This window comes from Heliangelus exortis, chromosome 31, assembly GCF_036169615.1.
Source record: "Heliangelus exortis chromosome 31, bHelExo1.hap1, whole genome shotgun sequence".
NCBI classification, from domain to species: Eukaryota; Metazoa; Chordata; class Aves; order Apodiformes; family Trochilidae; genus Heliangelus; species Heliangelus exortis.
The window spans coordinates 782871-803880 of NC_092452.1; the positions used below are offsets into that span (position 1 = coordinate 782871).

At 54.3% G+C, this 21010-nt stretch overlaps 1 protein-coding gene across 1 annotated transcript in view; it reads right to left on the bottom strand.

Annotated features, from left to right (window-relative positions):
* Positions 1–21010, bottom strand: part of LRP1 (LDL receptor related protein 1) — a 75348-nt gene that overhangs the window by 51684 nt on the left and 2654 nt on the right. The window contains exons 2-6 of the mRNA XM_071729469.1: positions 9294–9416; positions 4332–4469; positions 2016–2135; positions 1027–1155; positions 497–760 (exon numbers count right to left, since the gene is read on the bottom strand). Of these exons, the coding sequence (XP_071585570.1) occupies positions 497–760; positions 1027–1155; positions 2016–2135; positions 4332–4469; positions 9294–9416 (774 nt within the window). The remainder of the gene's footprint in view (positions 1–496; positions 761–1026; positions 1156–2015; positions 2136–4331; positions 4470–9293; positions 9417–21010) is intronic.

The following is a 21010-nucleotide window of genomic DNA, read 5'->3' on the forward strand; positions in this document are numbered from 1 at the left end:
CACTCATTAGAGCTGGGGAGACAAAGTGGAATGAAAGCACCACCTGCCAGTCATGCCAGTGACTCACACAGCCACTCCATGAGGCCCTTTTTGGTCAGGACTTTTTTTTCTCAGTCACCAGTCAGGGTGGGGATCAACACTGGGTTTGGCCAGGGGAACACAGAAGGAAAATGGAAAGAGGAAGGAACCAGAACTGCCGTTCCCGAACTTGCTACATGGGTCCCATCTCTGCTCCTCTCTGTATCTTTTTCCTCATACACCCATACAAAGAAACCACAAAACTTGTCAGAACTTAATAAAAGGGAAGGAAAAGGAGAGCCAAAAGCTACATTCATGCTGAAGACATGATGCCTGGTCCTGTGCAAAGCTGCCTCCTACCAAAATACACCCTTTGCTCCAACCCACAGCTGTCTGGGGATGCTCAGGCTGTCAAAAGGAGAAGGAGATTGCAGAAGCAAGGACTGGGAGCAAGGTGGTGCAGGGAGCAGGCACTCACGGTGTAGGCTGAGGGAGATGTTGATGGAGCGCTCTTCCACAAAGCCCTTCAGGTTGGGGATCTTGGCACACTTGAGGATGGTCTGAGAGGCACTGTCACCCACGTGAACCCAGCACACTGTGTCTTCAATGTAGTTGAAGTCCATGGCTGTGGTCTGCTTGGCACTGGTGGGGGTGATGTTGGGCACGGGGGCTCCGCTCAGGTAGGTGGCCAGAATGTTCTGGGAGTTGGCAATGAGCAGCACGGGAGGGCGGTCCACGGGCTCTGGGGGGGAAAGGGGAGATGGTGGTCATGGCAGTGCACCTGAAGCTCATGACTGCAAGCCTCTATCAACCTGCAGCCCGATTCTTCTGCTTCAGCCAAAAAAAACCCGTGGCATCCAGCCCAACAGGAGCCAGGAGGTGGGAATGCAGGACAGCCCTCAGAGAACCCATAAGTGAAGAACCAGGGGTGGGGGTACACAAAGGGCAGAGGGCCACAGTTTGCAGAGCTGCCCAGCAGCAAAATGCTCATCCTGTCAAGGATCTCACCATTCTTGGCTTTGCAGGATCTGTTATCAGGCTGCAAGAGGTACCCTTCAACACAGCTGCATGTGTAGGAGCCCTCCGTGTTGGTGCACGTCTGGCTGCAGGTCCCGTACACGGTGCATTCATCAAAGTCTAGAAGAGAAGGCAAAACCCCTAAGGTTTGGACCAGCAAACACCTCTCCTTAGCTGCTTTAAGAGAGAATGAAGGCTCACCCTTCTCTCCAAGGCTGCAGGGGAGGATACGCTACCCAAGCCAAAGGGAAAGTCACAACAGCCTCCAGAGGAACACCCGGCACCGCCTGACATCTGCAGCTTTCTGCTCCAGCATCAGCAGCAAGGCAGCAAAAGGACAATCCCTGCCTTGGCACTGAGCTTTTTCAAGGCCTAATTATCCACTGCCCCTCCCCCCACCCCCCCAAATTCTGCAAAATCTTCACCTAAATTTCTAGTCTGAATTTCTCTAATCTTCATCTTCCAAGCGCCTGGCCTGCATTGCTGCTCTTTCTTCTGCTAGATGAAAGAGCAGTCAGCACCAGAGAGCTCTTGCCCCCACAGGTGGGTGCAGGAGCTGATAAAGGCCCCTTTCACCTCTGCTCAGATAAATGAAGGAGATGGAGCCGCTGCAATCTCTCACTTCCAGACTTGTTTCCAGGCATCTCATTGATCTGCATCACTCCTCCCTGACCCTCTCCTCTTTTCCAGTGTCCTCCCTGAGGCACCGACACCGGGAGCACATCAAGCCCAGCGACAGCCCCTGCCTCAGCAAAGCCTTTGCCTTCCTCCCTCCCAATATTCCTCAGTGGGGCTCTGAGCCAGGGAGATGGGGATGGGAATGGGAATGCAGTGGGGAGGCAGAACCCATCCCAGAGCCCCCGTGTACTCTCTGGTCCGAGGCGCCGGCGCTGATGCTGGGATGGAGGCTTTGGCACAGCTCTGAGGAACTTCTAGCACTGGTGCTGGGGGTGTGACAGCTCTGCCCACCCCATACCCACCTTTGCAGCTCCTCCTGTCCTCAGCCAGCTGGAAGGAGTTGTTGCAGTAGCAGACGGGTCCGTTCAGCGTCGGCACGCAGTGGTGCTGGCAGGCCAGGGCCGTGCAGTTTGATAACTGTTCTGAAGAGACAGAGCAAAGGCAGAAAGTGTCACCCCTGTGCCCGCAGGGTGAGGAACAGGATGGATGTGATGCGTGAAGCCCCCCACCAGGCTTTGCTGGAGGCCTCCCTGCTGTCCCCTGCTCCTCAGTGGGGAGGGGAAGCACCAGGACCCTCAGTTGAAGCTCCGTTCTCCTCACATGTGGAACCATTTAATAAACCAGGCCCAGTTGTTTACAAGGTTTATGGGGCTTTGGCAGGCCCAGCCACTCATTTCAGATTCTTATCTCTCAGATAAAGCACCAAACGCATCCAAAAAAAAAAAAAAAGGAAAACCCCCCCAAGAGTGGTGCAGGGTCTGCAGGAGGGGGGTGATGGGGGCAGTTTCAGTACGGTGGTTCCGAGGGCATTTCCACTCCTGTGTCCCCCTGACAGGCAGCACAGGGTCCCTGACTCCCTGGGGACACAGGGGGAGTTTTGACACAGGGTAGGGGGTAGAGTGTTCCCCTGGGGGAAAAAACCTCTGCCAGCTGCAGAGGGAACCAGAGCAGTGAGGGGAGCAGGATGGGGCAGGTAATGCCAACCAACCAGGCTGACACACCTCTCCCCAAGCCCGGGGCTCTGAGGAGATTCCATCCGAGGGGGCTCCACCAGCTGTCCCCCCACCAGCAGGCAGGGAGGGGGGGGACCTCAGCATCCAACACCGGTGCCAGCAAAAGGTTTATGGACCCAACGTGCCCAAACCTGCCCCGACACGGGGCCTGCCCGAGCCTCGTGCATGCCCATCACGCGGCCGTGAAGAATCGGATCCCACTTCAGTAATGAGAACTATTGGGGAAACATCCACTGCCAGCTCGGGCACAGCTGCTGAAGCTGCCCTGGGTTCCTCAGGCTCGGTCCCAGCCCACAGGAATGGGGCAGGAATGGGGCAGGAGCCCTCGGGCAGAGGGAAGGCTGCTGGCTGCTTGCTGCTACCCGGAGCCTGCAGAGATCCCAGCTTTGGGGTCAGCCTGGGACACACGTTTCTCAGCAATTAATCTGCACACCAGCAAGCAGGCACACACTGATTTAGGGAGTTTTCCAGCAGGATTAGCAGCCAGGGACAGGCCAGGACAAGGGGGGGGGGGGACGACAAAGCTCCTGGAAATTAGGAAAAAAACATACTGGTGTCTCTTATCTGTACCAGAACCCCAGCCCTCCAAGCTTTTAAACCCAGGAGACAATGCAGCTATTTAATGGCCTGCAGGCTCAGGAATGATGGGCATTTCACTTGCAAGCGGCTCTGGCTAATCTCTGGATCTGCTACAGGCCAGGAGAGGGGAAAACACCAGGATGGAGTTGTTCAACAAACCCAGCGTGGGGCTGACACCGTAACAGCCAGAAAACAGGGACAAACAGGGACTCTTTCCATGGTGAGGAGGGAAGGAGGCAAGGGCAGGATCTTGTGGGGCAGTCCCTCCTACTTGCTGTCCCCCCTTTGACTGCCATCCCCCAATTTGGGGGCATGGTGATCTAGGGAGGGAATCCCAAGCACTGATACAGGCTGAGCAGGGACTGGCTTGAGAGCAACTCTGAGAAAAAGGACTTGGGAGTGCTGGGGGATGAGAAGTTCAACATGAGCCATCAGTGGGCACTTGCAGCCCAGAAAGCCAACTGCATCCTTGGCTGAATCAAGAGAATTGTGGCCAGCAGGTTGAGAGAGGTGATTCTCCCCCTCTGCTCTGCTCTCCAGACCCCACCTGGAGTAGCCCAGTTCTGGAGCCCCTACTGAAAGAAAGACATGGAGTGTTTCCAGAGAAGGGCCAGGAGGATGATCAGAGGGCTGGAGCACCTCTCCTGTGAAGACAGACTGAGAAAGTTGGAGTTATTCAGTCTGGAGAGGAGAAGGCTCTGAGGAGACCTTATTGGAGCCTTCCAATGTCTGAAGGGGGCTGCAAGAAAGCTGGGGAGGGACTTTTTAGGATGCCAGGGAGTGATAGGACATGGTGGAATGGATTCAAAGTAGAGGAGGGGAGATATAGATTGGAAATTAGGAAGAAGTTCTTCACCATGGGGGTGGTGAGACACAGGAACAGATTGCCCAGAGGTGGAAGCCCCATCCATCCCTGGAAGTTTTTAAGGCCAGGGCTCTGAGCAACCTGATCTAGTGGGAGGAGTTGGAACCAGATGATCTTAAAGGTCCCTTCCAACCTTGAAAATTCTATGATTCTATACCTACCCCGACAGTGTGGGCCCTCATCAGAGCCATCAAAGCAGTCGTGGATCCCATTGCACAGTTTGCTCATATGAATGCACAGCTCTGTGCCCAGACAGTTGTGCTCGTTGGGCTGGCACCGTGACACCTTGCTCTGAGGACCTGCAAGACAGGAGGTGGAATGGTCACCAAAGGAAGAGGGGGAAAGCTCTGCAAAACACCCAGAACCTCAAAGGAGCCCTGAGCCTCCCATGTTACAGGACATGTCCTGCGTGAGGCCATGTCCAGCAAGATTTTGGGTAAAAGCTCCTCAGGCAGATATCTGCAGGGAGTCAGGGAACCTCGTGTTCCCCAGGACATTTGCAGGAATGTTTCTGCAGCAGCAGACAAGCACCATGTCAGCAGCAAGCATCTGAATGTGCTTTGATCCCCTCTGCCCAGATGTATGTTAACTAATCCTCCTTGATTTGGATTCCCCATGCCCCAGAGCAAAAGCAGCACCCACCTAGCAGGGCCCTTCCCAAATCCTCTGGCTCCCACAGTAGCTCCAGGCCAGAAAGCCTCAAACCAGGCTCTGCAGGCTCTGCTCCCTCCAGCATCCCTACCTCTCCCTAGAGGAAGCTCAGTAACAGACACTTGATTTCCCTTTCAAAGCAGATGGGACTGAAAAGCACGACCAGTCTGGAGTGAACTTGCCCTTTTCCATCACTTCTGCAGCACATGGCCTGAGCAGAATTGAGAGAAGGGGAAGGAGACCCAGAGCAGCTGGGGACCCTCTGTGTCCAGCCCCAGAGACAGTGTCAGTGGACATGAGACCACCCTTGAGCACCCCAACCACAGCTGCCCTGGCACCCCCTCAGGTGCCAACACACTGTTCAGAGATTGTTGTGCTCAGAGGCTTGCAGGGGGCCAGTAAGAACCAGGACTACACAACACAAGGAGACTTAATCTCCATTATTAACTGGAAAAAAAATCACAAAGGAAGCAAGGCTTTACTTTTAAGCTTCTCTGAAAAGAAGCATGGCATTTAGAGAACCAACAAAATACACCATAAATCAATTAACATCCTAAAACCCCATTAAAAACCCCACCAATGTCCTAGCTCCAACACTGCTTCACCCCAGGCAGCTGCCCAGGGGAGAAGCACGGTGAGCCCTGGCACAGCCCTGGTTTGGCCTCAGCACTATACATGGATCAGAGAGTGCTGCAAACTGACCCCCTTTTTTGGGCTCTTCTCTCCTCCTTGGCCCTAAATTTAAGTTTCAGTTTAGGGCTGAATCCTCAGCATTTCACCAGCTCTTGCTGGAGCCACCAACACACCCGTGCTGAGTCAATGGCAGCAGGTGAGCAAAATGCTAAAATCCCATTTTACAGGGAGACAGGGTCCGTTTATGCCTTGCCCTCACACACAGGAGGGCAGGCAGCACATCAGCCCTGCTGACAGCAGGGACAATGGCAGAAATAACTCCCCGAGCTCCCCACGGAGCCTCTGTCCTTCACAGCAGGTGAAGCACCAGGTGAGCACCAAGAAGGGCACCTGCAGCACATCATGTGCTGAGTGCTTTGTCCAGGCACGGTCCCATTTTAGACAGCTATTGAGACCAGCAGTCACCTTCATCCAAGGCTTCATCAGTAGAGTTTGCCCTAAATAAGCTAAAATTCTCCCTGGAGAGGAGTGTTACATCACACCCATCTTTCAGGGTCCTGCCCAGCACTCCGTGTGCCAGCACAGCCCCATCCAGCATGAATTCCTGGAGGAATCCAGGAGCAGATGGAGCTGGCCAGGCTTCTCCTCTGCCCAAAGGCACCAAACCTTTGCAGAACTGAAGTCCAAGCAGGAAATCTTCACCAAGCCACCCCCCAAACCCTCGCACAGCCAGTCCTGCAGAGGTGGGCAGGAGTTCCTCAGGCAGGAGCAGCCTGTGAAAGTTCCTGCTAAAGGCACAAGAACCCCACAGCTTGCTGAAAGGTTCCCAACCTGCCACGGGGAAAACTTCATCCCCTTCTGCTTGTCTGTTCTGCACAAAGCAACTGACTCAGGGCTGCTGGCATACATGTGCCCCTTCTCACACAAGAGGTACCTGAAGAACATAAATCTGAGGGGCTCCAGGTGCCAGATTGCTCCCCTGCATGCAGACTCCATGCCAAACACATTCCAGGATGTTCCCAGTTAGCCTGGCTTGGCACTGGGGTGATGGGCTCCTCCAGGATGGGGGAGACCAAGATCAAGACTCCTGGGTTCCATTGCAGCCATCTGGGTTTCTCCTCTTGCCCAGCCCAAATCCAGGGCACCCAGCAATCATTTCCAGGGATTATTTTTTTACCTGGTGCCACTTCACATCTTTTGTTTTCCACAGAGGGCTGAAGAGCAATCTGGGCACCAAGTAATTGCAAATTACGGGTAAATTAAGTAGTATCAATAGCTGGGCCAAAAGAATGAAGGCACTGAAATAAAGTGCACAGTTCATCACTCAAAACTGATCTGCTGTGTCCATTTTTTCCACTGCAAAGAGCCTGGATCAAACTACTTATCACAAACAGGGTAGGATTAATCTACAAGCTACTTTGTTTGCTTTTGACTGTGTTGGCGCGCTAATAAATGAGCCAATTTATTACATGTGACAAGCTTGTGGTACACCCCAAGGAGCTGAATTACACAGGAATTTTTAACCTCTAAAAACCACTTGGAAAAAAAAAAAAAACAGGGGCAAAACAAAGGCAATTTTTCCTCCTGTAAACGCAGCCTCTAATTGATTTGGTAACAACAGAGGTAGGGGGACAAAACCCCATCAGCAGACCCAGCACTGGGACAAAGCATTTGAGACCTCCTGAACCTACAATGAACCATTTGATGTGGGAGCCTCACAAACATCCAAATGGCCTCGTGGACCCTGCAGAACCGGGCCAGGAAACTGGCTGGGCCACCCGTGGGCAAAGCCCCTGCCCAGCTGGACCAAGCTGGGATGGTCCAGGCACGAGGCCAGCCTGGATGCAGCCGCCAGATGATGGCTGCAACTCAGCCACAGCAAATTCATTTCTCAGAGCCCCTCATCTCCTTTGATTCTCAACAGGATGGAGGCTCTAGTCCAAGTTTTTTCCCCCAGGAAAGCTCCATGGAGTGAAAGAACGACCGACTGGGCACAAAGTGGGTGTGAGCCACTTGCACAGGCACGAGCACAGCACCAAGCTCGGAAAGGGAACTCTTCCTGTGCTCAGCTAACACATAAGCAAAGCCAGGAAATACTTAAAAGGATTCCCCAGGGAGGGAAACCTTGCACATTAATAGACAGCATTTCAAGAAACTTTGACATGAGCACATTAGTGCAATGTAAATAACCCTGCGTGCTGCAAGGGTGCAAAAGGGTGTGTGCCAAGCAGCATGCAAGAGCTGCATTCACAGCCCGGGCTTAAAAAAAAAAAAAAAAAAAAAAAAAGAGATTAAATAATGGTGATAAAATAAAAGTCATTCTCTCCCTGCCAAAAAGATAAGGAGGATGAGAGCCTGCTGGAAGCCCCGGTGCCGAAGTGGCGTGAGAAAAGCTTGCCTGGCAATCCCAGAGATCCCAAGCTCCACGTCCTGCATGTGCTGACAGGTCAGACCCACTCACACGAGCCCAGGCAGGAGCAGGCAGGTGGCAACCTCTGCTCATCCCCCTGCCCACGGGAATGGCACGGAGGGGGCTGGTGAGCACCAGACCTTACGTGCCCCAGCACCACGCTGAGCCCTGCCCAGTGCTCCCCAGCTCCCGGTGCAGCTTTGCCTTCCCCGTCTACTGGAGCTCCACCAGCCCCCACCAGTGGTGTCTTCACAGGGATGGAAGAGGATCAGGAGAGGGAAGAGCACCCAAGGGGTCCATTTTTTCCCTTCACCTGTTCGTATGGATGAAAAGGTGGGGAAGCCAGCACAGACATATGCAGGAAAGTGGAATAGATCATTCAGGATGGTTTCTTCTAGCCAGGGAAGGGCCTCCAAGTCTTCCCGCAGTAATTTTCCAGGGCTGCTGATTGACTGGAGCCAGACAGCCCATCCCAGCCCCCTCATCCCTCCCACAGAGGGGACGGTTGCATCATTTTGCCTTAAGAAATAAATAACCCCTGTGCTGAACCAGAAACTGCTTTGGAGGAGACCTTTATGCCAAGTACAGCTTGAAGCAGGAGTCTGGGAAGGATCTCTGGGCCTGAGGATGAAAGGATTTTGCTGCTGACTGGTGAGCAGCAGCAGGGATGAACCTGGCTGTGGCTGTCCCACCCACCTGGCATCTCGAGGCTGCTTTCCTGTCAGTAAAACAACCTAACAAGGCTGCCCCTGCAAGGGCAGATGGAAACTTGGACACAGGGAGAGCTGGTTCCCCATTCCAGCCCAGCCAGAATAGAGCCCCAGTGCAGCACGGTGCAGCTGGACTGGCACATCCACCACCTGGGCAGAGGCCCCCGGATCCAAAGACATCTGGGGAGAGCAGAACTGATTTCCTCACAGGTCCCCAGGGCTCCAGAGATCCCCTCCTTCCCTTAAACCCAGCCCTTGCTCTGAGCATCAATGAAACACCCAGTGCCCGAGGGAAGGGAGCAGCAGCAGCAGAGCTGCAGCCCCTGCCCAGCTGCATCCTCACCTCCAGCACTCTGTGTCAACCAGTTTTGAAGGAAACAAAAAAACAAATCAGCGATGCCCCATTCCCAGGAGGTTGCTTTGTTACAATGATGGTCCCAGAGGCCCTGGGAGTGGCAACTGGGGAGACAAAGGGTGGATGGATGGATGGATGGATGGATGGACGGACAGACAGGCAGACACTGGGGGCTCCTGCATCAGTGGTCCATCCCCCCACACCCCCCAGGGCACTGCCAACTCCTGCTGCTACAGGAGAAACAGAGGGTGAGGTAGAGCACTTGCGTGGTGCTGCCTGTTTGGGGCCCTGGAAGACGAGTGTAGTGAGAGAATGGATGAAACAAAACCAGCAGGATATTATTAGGAAGGAAAGGCATACATACATATATCAGGGGATTCATCTGAGCCATCCGGACAATCCTTTTCCCCGTCACAGCGCCAGCCCTTAGATATGCAGGTAATCTGATCTTTGCATGCAAACTGTTTAGGGCTACAAGTCTTCGGTGCTGGATGAGAAAGGAAATAATGATAATAAACAAGATCAGTTTCTTCCCAAAGACAAGTTACTTAAAATAAAATAAAATCTGAATTAAGGACTAGATTGCTTTTAGTTTGATTTCTTTCTAATGGCTCAGCAAAAGTTTTAGCCCAGCATCAGATCCATCAACCTTGCCCCTGAGGAAAGGAGAAAATTTAAACTGAAGCATTAATTACACTGCGAGAAAACAGGAACCGAGATCCGTGATGCGCTAACAGATTTTAAAGATCATTTAACTTGGATGAATTAGCTCCTGGGAGCCAAAGGCAGTTTATTTTCTATGCTAGACAGTAAAAAGGACAGGGAGACAAATACGAAAACCCAAATGAGTGCAAATTTAAAAGTAACATTTTTAAATCACAAAGACAGCAGCAGCAGGACTGGTTCTTCAACCATCTCCCCATCCTGCAACTGGGGGGGCCACTGCACCCCCTGAGCACAGGGTCTATGACCACCCTTATCACTGAAGGGCCACAGTTAGGAGGGAACAGAGACCCCCACCCACCCCTGGCACTGCCAGGCTGTGCTTTGACAAGCCCTACACCAAGGTCAGTGCACAGCAGCAGAAGCAGCACCGAAGGTGATAAAAAGGTGCACGTAGGGTACAGATACCACACAGGGTGGGCACCAGCACAGCAGTGATGCCAAGAGCTGCAGTCAGGAAGGGTTCAAATGCAATGAAGCCCCCACCAGCTCTGACCCCACCAATGCTGGTCCAGGGCCATGGCGCTGGCACACGGCAGAGCCCCAACACCCACGGCCCCGCTGGCTCAGCATATCTTCTTGCCAGTCTTTCAGCATTTTGCTTCCCCCTCCCCTCCTTCCCCCAAGCCCCAGTTCTCTGCAGCAGATGCTTCAACACAGCTTTTGCTCTGAAAAGCCAGCCCGAGCCCTGGGGAAGGCAGGAAAGCTTGGGAACCCATCAAAACGCAACCGTGAACGTTTGTTAAAAGCAAAGGCAGTCAAACACGTGCAATTTCCTAAACATTCACACTGTGTCATCTCTAGTGCTCTGATAAATTCCCCACTCCAAATATCCACTTTTTCTGATCAGCTCACGGAAGGAGGGTCCTTGCATCTGCTGCACCAGGCAGCACCACGGGCAGGAGCTGCTGCAGCTCACTTCAGGCATTTCATGACCCAGCTTGGCCCCGAGTCCCTGACAGGCAGAGAAGGTGCCATGATTTGTGATTTCTCTCCAGCTCTTGCATGAAAAGAAAATGTTGCAGCCGGGTCCAGGCAGCTTCTACCCAGTCTGCAGCATGGATGCTGTGAGGGGCGAGGATGGGGATGGTCTGGTCCCCAGTTCAAGTATCAGTTCCTAAGGAGTGGGAGGGAACTCTCCCCACTGTGCAACGACACTAATTTTTTCCTCAGACCTGCAACAGGGCTTTGCTTGATGTCATTTGGTTTGACTGAGCAGTACCACCTCCTACAAACCTCACTTCCCTTCTGTCTTTAAAGCACCAGCAGCATTGGAGCTGCTGCTCAGAGGGAAAGGCTCCACACCATGACAGGGAGCTCGGAGCAATCAAGATGGAGACTGGACACATCAAAATGGATGAAACATTCCTGGTTCTAAGCAGATGCCTCCCCCGCCACCTCACTCCCCACCTTCTTTAGGATGACTTGGGGACAAGGCTTGTCCCCTTCACAGCAGGGTAGGACTGGGAGCTCAGGGACAGACCAGCTCTGCCACCCCCTCTTCCCGGAGCAGCTCATCTTCCGCCTCCATCTCCCAGCCACAAGCGTACCAAATGTAACATTCATTAAGAAAACCACAGCAAAGAACCGACACTCCCTGGGATTTCCTGCTCTCCTTCATCTTCCCAGGTCTCCAGCAGCCACAAAGTGACCGACGGCCTCCACAACCACCCAGCTGACCACAGCCAGCACCCAGGAACCTGTTGCAGCCAATGTCTCCCTGGGTGCAGCTTGGCTCCTGGCCTCTTACCTGCCCGCTCACAGCTCTGCGAGAGGCAAACCCCCAGCAAAAGTTTCCCAACCTGCTGCCCCATCCCAACCCCATAGGGCTGTGTCCACACAGAAGGAGAAACCAAGAGCCAGGACAGGGTCTTGTTTTGCACCGGAGACCCTGGTGCTGGGAGCAGAGATGCTCAACAGAAACACAGAAGGGTGGCCCTTGGTCCCCCCTCTCCATTCTCAAACACGAGGGTGGATTGGGCAGCACAAGGCTCCGTGCTGGGAGGGCAGAGGAGATGGCAGCCAGCTCCCCAGGCTCCTCAGCAACCCCATGCACTTTCTGTTCTGGCACAGCCTGTTCCCAGCCAGTTAAATGGCCTCAGCCTTGAGATGCCTCAGTGCCAGGTGGACAATTAGAAAAGGTGTCTGTTAATGCATCCTTCAAGAGGAGCCAATTTTCTCTCCAAAAGCCGTGCAGCCGCAGTTGCAGGAGCGGCAATGGCAGCGGAGAGCAGAGCTCCAGTGCTGGGCTGGGGAATAAAGGAGCCTTCATGCAGTGCACAATGGGCAGCTCAGAGCAGAGCCAGGACAGCTGTGAGTGCTGGCCACAGGAAACATGGCCCTGCTCAAAGGTAACTCAAAGGGACAGAGGCGGAAAAACTCTGCTGAAAAAATAGCCATTTGGGTGCAAGAAAAGGGATCCTCCTGCTCCAGTGCTACTGGGAGGCAGCAGGGTCCTGCCAGGCGGGATGGGGACCAGGAGCCCGGCTGTGCCTCCCTCCATCCCCAGAGGTTTCACATTCGAGTGCAGCAGAGGGAGAAAGGTCTGTTAAAGCAACACATCAGAACACACTTCATTCTTGCCTAAAGCAAGAATTCGACACTTCCACTCAAACCCACGTTTCAGGAGGCTGGTGAGCATGGTGAGCAGGAGCCTTTACCTTGAGCCAGAGCCAAATTGCCTTCAGTGTACAGAAGAGTGAGGCATAAAACCCCAGATCGACTGGAAGCAAAACACCGAAATACTAAAGAACTCACTCCCTGAGCACTTTCCCTTCGGCCCAACTCCTCCTCCTCTCCTCAGGAGGAGGTGACCAGCAGGCACTTTGCAAAGGAAACAGCGCTGGCCATAAATACGGACTGGAATGAGCGTGATTTGCAAAACAGATGTTCTGGGGGGAGAAGAAAGCGTGAGAGGGAGAAAAATAAATCCACTCCACATTCCTCGCAGGTCTCAGTCCCCAGCTCCCCCTCCCCGCCATGCTCACGCAGCAAGGAGCCTGCCAAGGCCCACACCTCCAGCTCTGCACAAACAGAGCAGGGAGCCAGAGAACCCGCCCGGCACACGGCATCAGCCCCGGCAAGCAAAGGTGACACCTGCCAAGCCCACCACCACCCACTCCAAGCCCACCAGTGCCACCAAGCAGGACCCCCCAAGCACTGGCACGCAGCCCCACAGCACCACACTGGAAGATTGTCCAAGTTGCCCAACTAATCAAACAAAAAAATTTGTCACCTAATACTTCCCATTTTTCTCCCTCACATCAACCATCCATTGTCCTTGAATTTCAGAAAAAAATGTGATCTGTTCCTTTTCTGTGATTTTGGGACCCTTCAGATTTCCCGGAGTTTCTCTGCAGCCATGGGAGAGACACCAGGAAATGATAAAGCACTGAGGCACACACTGCCCTCAGCTCTGTCATGCTCCCTTGGGCCGAGGTCTGGGTCTTGGTACAGAAGCCATAAAGCTGATGCCAAAACCCCAAATCCCAGAGAGGCACAGTGTTTGTGCAAAATTCGAAAGCTGAAACTAATGCAAATTTGCAGAGTCCAAAAAAGCTACACAGGGTAATAGAGAAATCTCAAATAACAAAACCTGAAGTTTGTAGGCACATTTTTTTCAAGAGGAAGAGGAAAGGAAGGCTTATTTGTTTGTTTTGCCTTTAAATACAAGATCTCTAAGTCGTTCAAACGCATTTTTGCAATTCTTCCATCCAGCTTCCTCCAACTCCAACGGGAAGATCCAAACCAGATTCACTCCACATCCATGAATGACTCCACTGCAGCTCCTGGCCACCCCCACTCCGGCCATCCCTGCTCCAGCTGCTCCAGCCACCCCCACCAGAGAAGCCCTGGGGTAAGGGTCCCAATATTTACCTAAGTAAATATTGACTCTAAAATACATTATTTCCCCAACCCTTCTTCATTTTAAGTCTGCATATTGCATCTAAATCACGAGGCACTAACCTTTTTTTTTTAAAAAAAAAAAAAAAGTCAATTTAGAGAAGAAAAGCCGCCTCTGCTTTGCCAGCAAGACCTTTGAACAGCAGCAAAACACTGCTCACAGGAGACACTCCAGCTGGAAAAGCACAACCCGGCCGGGGATGGTCAAAGGGCTCCTGAGCGGGTTTGCTTCAACTTGCCTGATTTCTGGAAACACCAAGGAGGCTGAAAATAACGAGAAAAATCCAACCAAAGCACAGCGCCAGCAGAGCGCGAATCCGGCTCACCCGGCGCCTTCCCTGGTTTTGCATCCTCATCTCCCTGACCTGATGGGGGGGATGTTCTTGGGAACCAACTGGAAGCTCCCGTGCCACCCTGGGGCACGGTCAGAGCTGTCACCCCACCGTCAGATCCGATGCCAGGAGGGACAGGCAGGACAGGATCCAGCTGCTGCCCCGGTGCTGCCGGATTCCCAGGCGGCTCCGGGTGATGAACCACTCAGCGAGGAGCCCGTGGGGGACTGCTGGGGACAGCCAGGCCCTCGACCCCACTGTCCCCCTGGGCCAATCGTGTGCCCAGACATCCCCTTCCCGTGCTGGGCCACACTCCATGTCACCTCCCATCACCCACCCAGGTGCTCCCCACGGGCACGGGGACACCAAAGACTGAGAGCAGCTGGGTTCCTGCTCTGGAGTCCTAACTCCAGGGACAACCCCAGCTCCAATGTCCCTGCAGCTGGGGCAGGGAGAAGCCCCTCAAGACCTCCACCAGGATTTTCACCGTCTGCCTGTCACTGCCACTCCCCAACTCAGACAAAGGAGGAGAGGGGAGAAAAGATGGGAAAAAGAGGGAAATGGATGGGTAGGGAGGTGAGAAGGTGCCCCTGAGGGAGGACAGAAGGTGGAGGCTGCCCGGGAGCATCAGTCCCTGGGTAAGGAGGGGGAAGGGGAATAAAATCATCTTGTGGCTCCCAAGGGCTGCCTCCATCCACGACAGCACCTGACTTCAAACAGATCTGGAGGAGACGATTTAAACGGTAACACGCATCAGGAAATCTGGACGCGCTGGGAGGAATGCGCTCCCCCCCCCCCCCCCTGCCGCCCAGCCCCTTCCCCTCCCACTCCCCGGGCTCCGGCAGCTCTGCCACCTTCAGATGAAATGCATTAAGCAGAAGGAGAAGGAAAAAAAAAAATAAAAGGAAAAAGATTTGCATTTTAAACCAAATTCAGAAGCTGGAAGATCTGCAATGGAGTGCGATCCCCCTCATCCCCCTCCTGCTCTGGCCCCATGAATAGGTCTGCAGAAGAATGAGCTGAAAAATGGCAGGAGATGGAACCAGATGAAATGAATCCACAGTATTTCCAGAACAGGAGAAAAAAAAAAAAAAAAAAGAGCTAGATCCTACAAAACGTGGTGCAGAGGGGCAGAAGGGGCAGGCTCCAGCCACGCAGTGGAGGGTGTTTCAAGGAAGAATCACGCTTTTTTTATTTCTTTCTCTTTTTGTAGCTCATCTGCAATTTAAATGGGGAAAAAAAAAAAAAAAAAAAAAAAAAAAAAAGCATTTGCAGCCAAGAGAAAGGGGCTTAATTCCTTAATGGTGCAGTGGGACAGGCTGCATGCAGCCATCCCTGGCCAGCAGCCATGCCCATGAGTGGACACCCCACCGCCCCCCATTGCTCTGCACCAGGGCTGGCCGTTCCCTGCCCCAGGATAGGGATGGTGAGGGGGCTGCAAGCAGGGGACCCAGCTGATGGGGGCTGGGCAAACTCCCCCCCACCTCCTCTACCTGCTTAGGTTTAATTCCCTTTATTCTAGCAGTAAGAAGTGGAGCGTTTACACCCTTGGCAGTTGGGAACCCAAACAGAACCCAGTGCTCTGCACCCGAGGCAGTTATTTATGGCTTGTGGCTCAAGCTGATAACGCATCCTCCAGAGACCTGCCTGCATTGTGCAATAAAGTAATTGCACATTATAGATTAATAGGCATTTCATCTGGACAGCTGAATCAGGGGGCAGGACAGTGCTGGAGCTCAGCAGCAGAGCCCAGGGCTGAACGCAGGAGAGGAGGGTCAGGGAGGGGGGGGCTGTGCTGGGGCAGGAGAGTTCTGTGCTTCCTCCTGCTGGGACGGGCATCAGCTCGCCAAGGTTTTCAAAGCTCTGGAGCCAGGCCAAAACCATTGGCCTTAATTCATTAGTCAACTCAATTTCACTGGGTTCGCAAATAAGGACTTTGTCTGAGATGGGGAAACGGAGCTATTGTGCCCCAGAAGCGGGCAGAAAGGGCCCTTTGAGAGGACGCTCTGCCGGAATAAAAGTCACTTTTATCCCAGAATAATTAGCGTGCTCTGAGTACACTAATTATTCTGGCATAAAGGGACTTTTATTCCCAAGCAGCGCATCCGCGTGGGGAGCTGCTCTGGATTCTGGTCCACCTGCTCGTATGAACACAGCCCATGCTCCAGGGATGCCCAGGCCAGCACCTGCTCATGGGGACCTCTCCCGAGGTCCCTCCAGGAGAAACTAAACCCCTGGAAGGCACATCCTGCAGCCCACAGCACCTCAGCACCCTCAGATGGGTGCACAGCCCTGCGTGGGGGGTCCGCTCTGGAACTCATCCCTGCCCTGCTACCCGGCACCCATCCCGCTGTATTTTAACAGATAAAGGGAGAAAAAAATCCATGGCATGAAGTGTCCCATCTGCTTATAACTGGTATAAATTCTTAAATAGCAACCTGGTACAGCTGTATGCTCTGATGCTGAATCCAAGACACCACCCCAACACCTTGGCATCTCCATCAGTGCAGCTGGGCTATGCCAGCAGCAGCCTGGATGCTCCAAGGTGGTTCCTGCAGGTCAGGAATAGTGGTTTGTCTGATTTTATCTTCTGCAAGTTGCAGGAAAAAAAAAAGACCTTTTAAGATTTTACGCAACCAAAAGTACATGGGGCTGGGCTGGGTTTTGAGGGACAATGGCATCAGAGCAGCTGTGGAGAAGACCGAGCTGGTGAGTAAGCACAGTGGTAGGCTCCAAATCCACTCTTCTGCAAGGAAAACATGCTCTGAGCCATGAGAGGAGATGCTGAGAGAACCCATCTGGAAGGGCTGGCGGCAGCTGGGGGCTGCAGGAGGAAATGGACCCACAGTGCAGGCTCCAAGCAAGGGATGCTGAGACAGCTCCGGGCCACTGGCCCCGCCAGGAGCGAGCAGGGGATGTGTCCCACACAAAGCCAGTGGCCTGTGGACACTTCAGCCGATGTTTTCAGGACCAGGGGAGGAAATTTCCCTCCTTGGAAATAACCCTGGAATCACTGAGGGGCAAAGGCAGTTCCCAGGGCAGAGACACAGCCAGCCCCTCCACGTGGTGTTTGCCCCCAGCATCCGCCTGGACGCCAGGAAGGCAGCCACGGCGGGAAGTATTAAACCCAAGTGCTTCCTTTTCCAAACAATAAAAAAGGCACCATGACACACACAACACTGAGAGCCAGGAGGAAAGCGGGGCTTTGCAGCCCTCTCCCAGCTCCCTCCCCACACCAGTTGCCCACAGGGATGGGGTCCAGCACCGAGTGGCACACACGGCAGAGGGAGGACAGAGGCTGCTGCAAGTGCCAAGTGCTTCAAGACACTGCTGCCCCCGGGGGTCAGAGCTGCCCTTGAGCATAGCTGGAGATGCTTTCCTGGCCACAAACCCAGTGGGTCCAGCCAAGGGACATCCCTGCCAGCAGATAGGGATGGGCCACGCACTTGGGCGCAGGCAACGCTGCTCCAAGGAGCTGCAGGCAGAGGTGGGTGGGCACCCCCCAGCAGCCTCACCATCGGCAAACCAGTCCAGTCCCCACAGAGCCAAGAGGGGCAGAGGAGCAACATGCCGCTCCCCGGTGCCGCAGCATCACGCTCGTGGCACAAGCAATTGAATCCATGTGCAATCAGCCCTTTAGACCACGGCAGTCAAATTCCGAGCGCAGCACGAACAGAAAATCACTGGGCACGTCTCTGGGGTGCCGGCGTCTGACGCTGTGGCATCGAGGGGCTCTGCCCCCCCCAGGGAAAGCAGAGGGAGGTGAGGGAGGTGCAGCAGGAGTGGTGTTAGGTGCTGGCACCCCGGCACAGCCCCTCTCACCAGCAAGGATGCTCCGTGCCCGCCCGCCGCAAGGAACCGCGGCGCGAATCCAGACCCAAGCGAGGGCTCGGTCCCCGCGCTCAGACGGCTGCAGCGGCGCCTGCGAACAAAGAGCTGCACCCACATTAAGCAAATGGACCAGATTGATGTGTTTCAAGGCTCTCGGCAGATTAAAATAACAATTTGCCTGGCAGCCCACGTCAAACAAAACTCGGCCACCTCCAACAAGGCTGAGGCAGCATGATGCCTCAGAAAGCCTCCATTCCCCCTCCCCCCCCAGCTGAAAAGCTCCTCAGTTTGGTCACCAAGGGGTGCACACCAGCACCCTGAGCCCAGCAGCATGTCTGAAAGAAGCAGCTCCTTCCCTTGCCCCCCACACCACCAACCCCCATCATTTACCAAGTGAATCGCTCGTGGTTCACCGCGCCCTTCACCTGCCCGTCACCGGCTTGTGCACCAGGAGGCAACCATCAACATCCGCCCATCCTTGCCATGGTCTCATTTGGAGCAAAGGCATCTTGTATGCAGCTAATTAGTCCACTCAATTAAAGATGCAACTTCCAATTTAATCAGGCTCCCTCCCAGCCATCCACAATTCCCACTGATGCCTCAGCCCACGCGTTTTGGACACTACAGCCCTGCTCTCACCTTCCCCTCAGGCTGACACTCCCCGGAGCTGAGGCTGCTCTTCCTGTCCCTCCCCTCAGCAGAACTTCAAGCTTGGTCCCACTGGAGCAGCTCTGAGCTGCCAGCAAGGTCATTACCCAACATTTTGGTTGCCAACCCCACAAGTCCTTCAAGCAGTGCTGGGACCATCTCTGATCCTGCAAAGCATCTGCATGATCGCAGCTCTGATCTGCTCCCTTCCCCAGGCTAAGAAGGGGCATTGTGAGTCTATATTTAGCCCTAGAAATGGCTGGACTGCATTGGGGAAAACAACCTCACACAACAGGATAACATCCAGCAAACTAGCCCTCACAGCCCACCCAGTACTTTTCCTTCTTAAAATAAGAGGCCCAGAGTGAAGAAAACAAGAAGTTTGAGCCGAATTAGAAAATGCTGAAAATATTTGCTGCTGCTGCTGCTGCTTGCCGCTGGCAGGCCAGCCTGCCAAGGTGCATTAAATGGAAGTGACTGAAAAGTTAAGTCAACAGCAAAATCTGGTCTGCAAATAGCTTGAGTCAGTCTTGCACTGGCTTGCAAAACCCAGTGAAGGAGAGGAAAATGCATCCCCTCGACAACAAGCTGCAGCATGGCCAGAGCCAATGCTCTGTTCAAGAGAACCAGAGGAAGATGGTGCCAGACACAACCCCCCCCCCCCCCCAGGCACTCAGCAAGGCCCTGGCACATGCCATGTCCAGCCCAGGGGCTGCCACCACCTCTGCCAGCTCTCCCTGCACGGCTGTGACACAAACAGAGCCTTGAAACGCAGCCCCCTCCCTGGAAAACAGGGGTTGCCAAGCTTAGGGGACCTGGCAGGACCCTGGGGTTCAGCAGAGCAACCACAGGGGGGGACAGGATCCCAAGGGACCCCAGACCGTGGCTCCCAGATGAGAATCAAGGGAGATTCATGGGCACGCAGCCAGACTCGCTTTCCGGGAGGTGAGGGAGATAAAATTCAACCCAAGCACAAGGAGAGTCTTGTCTCCCTGGCAAAGCAGGGGCCAGAGGAAGGAAATGGGCAGACACATCCACCACTCGCCAGCTGAGACCATCGTGTGCCACTGCCACCTCCAGGGAGCCCATTTCCCAACACCAGGACCCCCGGATTTACCCAGGTAATAAATACATCCCACAACTTGCTGGGATGAGCTGGGAGCAGAATGACTTCGCACTCAGCCAAGGTGCCAGGGGGTGGCTTTCGGGCAGGTCCAGACCCTGAGTGAGGCTAAAGGTCAGACAGTGGGTCCTGGGGACACAGACCACAGATATCAGCCAGCAGAGAGAAGGTGCAACGACAGGGATCTGGGAACTGAAATAATTTCAACGCTGGAAAGAGGAACCTCCTGCTCCGTTATGAAGCCGAGGTCTTGTCTGCTGGTTACCAGCACCCTCATCATGTCAACTCAGCAGGACAGCAGCACAGCATGTCCCACCCTGGGCACTAGACAGCTCCTGAGGTCCCAGCCCTGACCACAGGGCCCCAGTTGTTCTGCAGTTTTGGGAAGCAGCCCCTTGCACCCCTCTCCCCAGCCAAAGGGCACTTGCAGAGGCGTGTGCTCCCTGTGCTGTTTTGGAGAGGCAGTTCTGGCTCAGGCTGGCCAGAGCCTCCTGGAAAGACCATTCAGGGGGACCACAGGAAGCCATCCCAAAGGCACAGCCAAAACCCCAGAGTGCTGTGGGTGGTCACAGACATGGGCTCAACTCTTCCTGCCTCCCAGGGCATCACTGCTGTACAGGGCACCACAACCCTCATCCACGACCCCTGTCCCCAGGGAAAGGCACTGGAGCAGGGGCAGCAGGAGCACACCAGCAGCCCCCTTCCCACAGAACTTCCCCAGTCCTCATGAGATGGTGGTGAGGCCTCGTCAGCAGGATCCACCTGACAGCAAGAGCAGCTCCCTCCTCTCTACCATCAGCTGAACAGGGATGAGCTGTGCAAGAACCCACTGGCAGCAGCACGGCACTGGGCAGCCCATGGTGCCTGTGAGCATGGCTCCACTGACATCCCCCACCCAAACATCCCCACCCAGCTCCTGTTGCCAAGTCACCTCCAGAAATGGTGACGATGTTCCTGGTTTTCACCCAAAGGGCTCAGCACCCTGCCCAGTCCTCAGTGACCCTCCAGAAGATGAGATTACAGGAACTGGGACCTTTGAAGAGCAGGGAGGACCAAGGCAGTTTTGCTCCCCATCAGTATCACAGCCAGAGGGCATAAGTAGCCCCCAGTCCTTCCCAGTTCCAGGCTCCTCCAGAGCACACGGAAACAGCACAGAGAAAAGATGAGGAGCAAGTGATGGGGCTGAGGCACCAAAGACAAGGGGGACGACACAGCTGTTCCCACCTCCACAGCACCCATAGTGCCTCAAAACAGCTTTAGAAGCAGTAAGAAGGCAACAGCTCAGTTTCACCCCAAAACAGGCAGCACTGCCAGGCTTTGCCAGGGATGCTCTGCTGCTGCTCCATCCTCTCGATGTCAGTGCACACCACCAGACAGGGAGTGGGAACTTGGACCCCAGCCCCGTCCTCCAGACACCACAGCAGCACTGTGACACCCCACAGCACAAGGGCAGAGACCCCTGGGGCTCCCAGGAACCCCAAGGCCCTCAGAGCAGAGGGTCTCACCGGGACATGGCTGGCA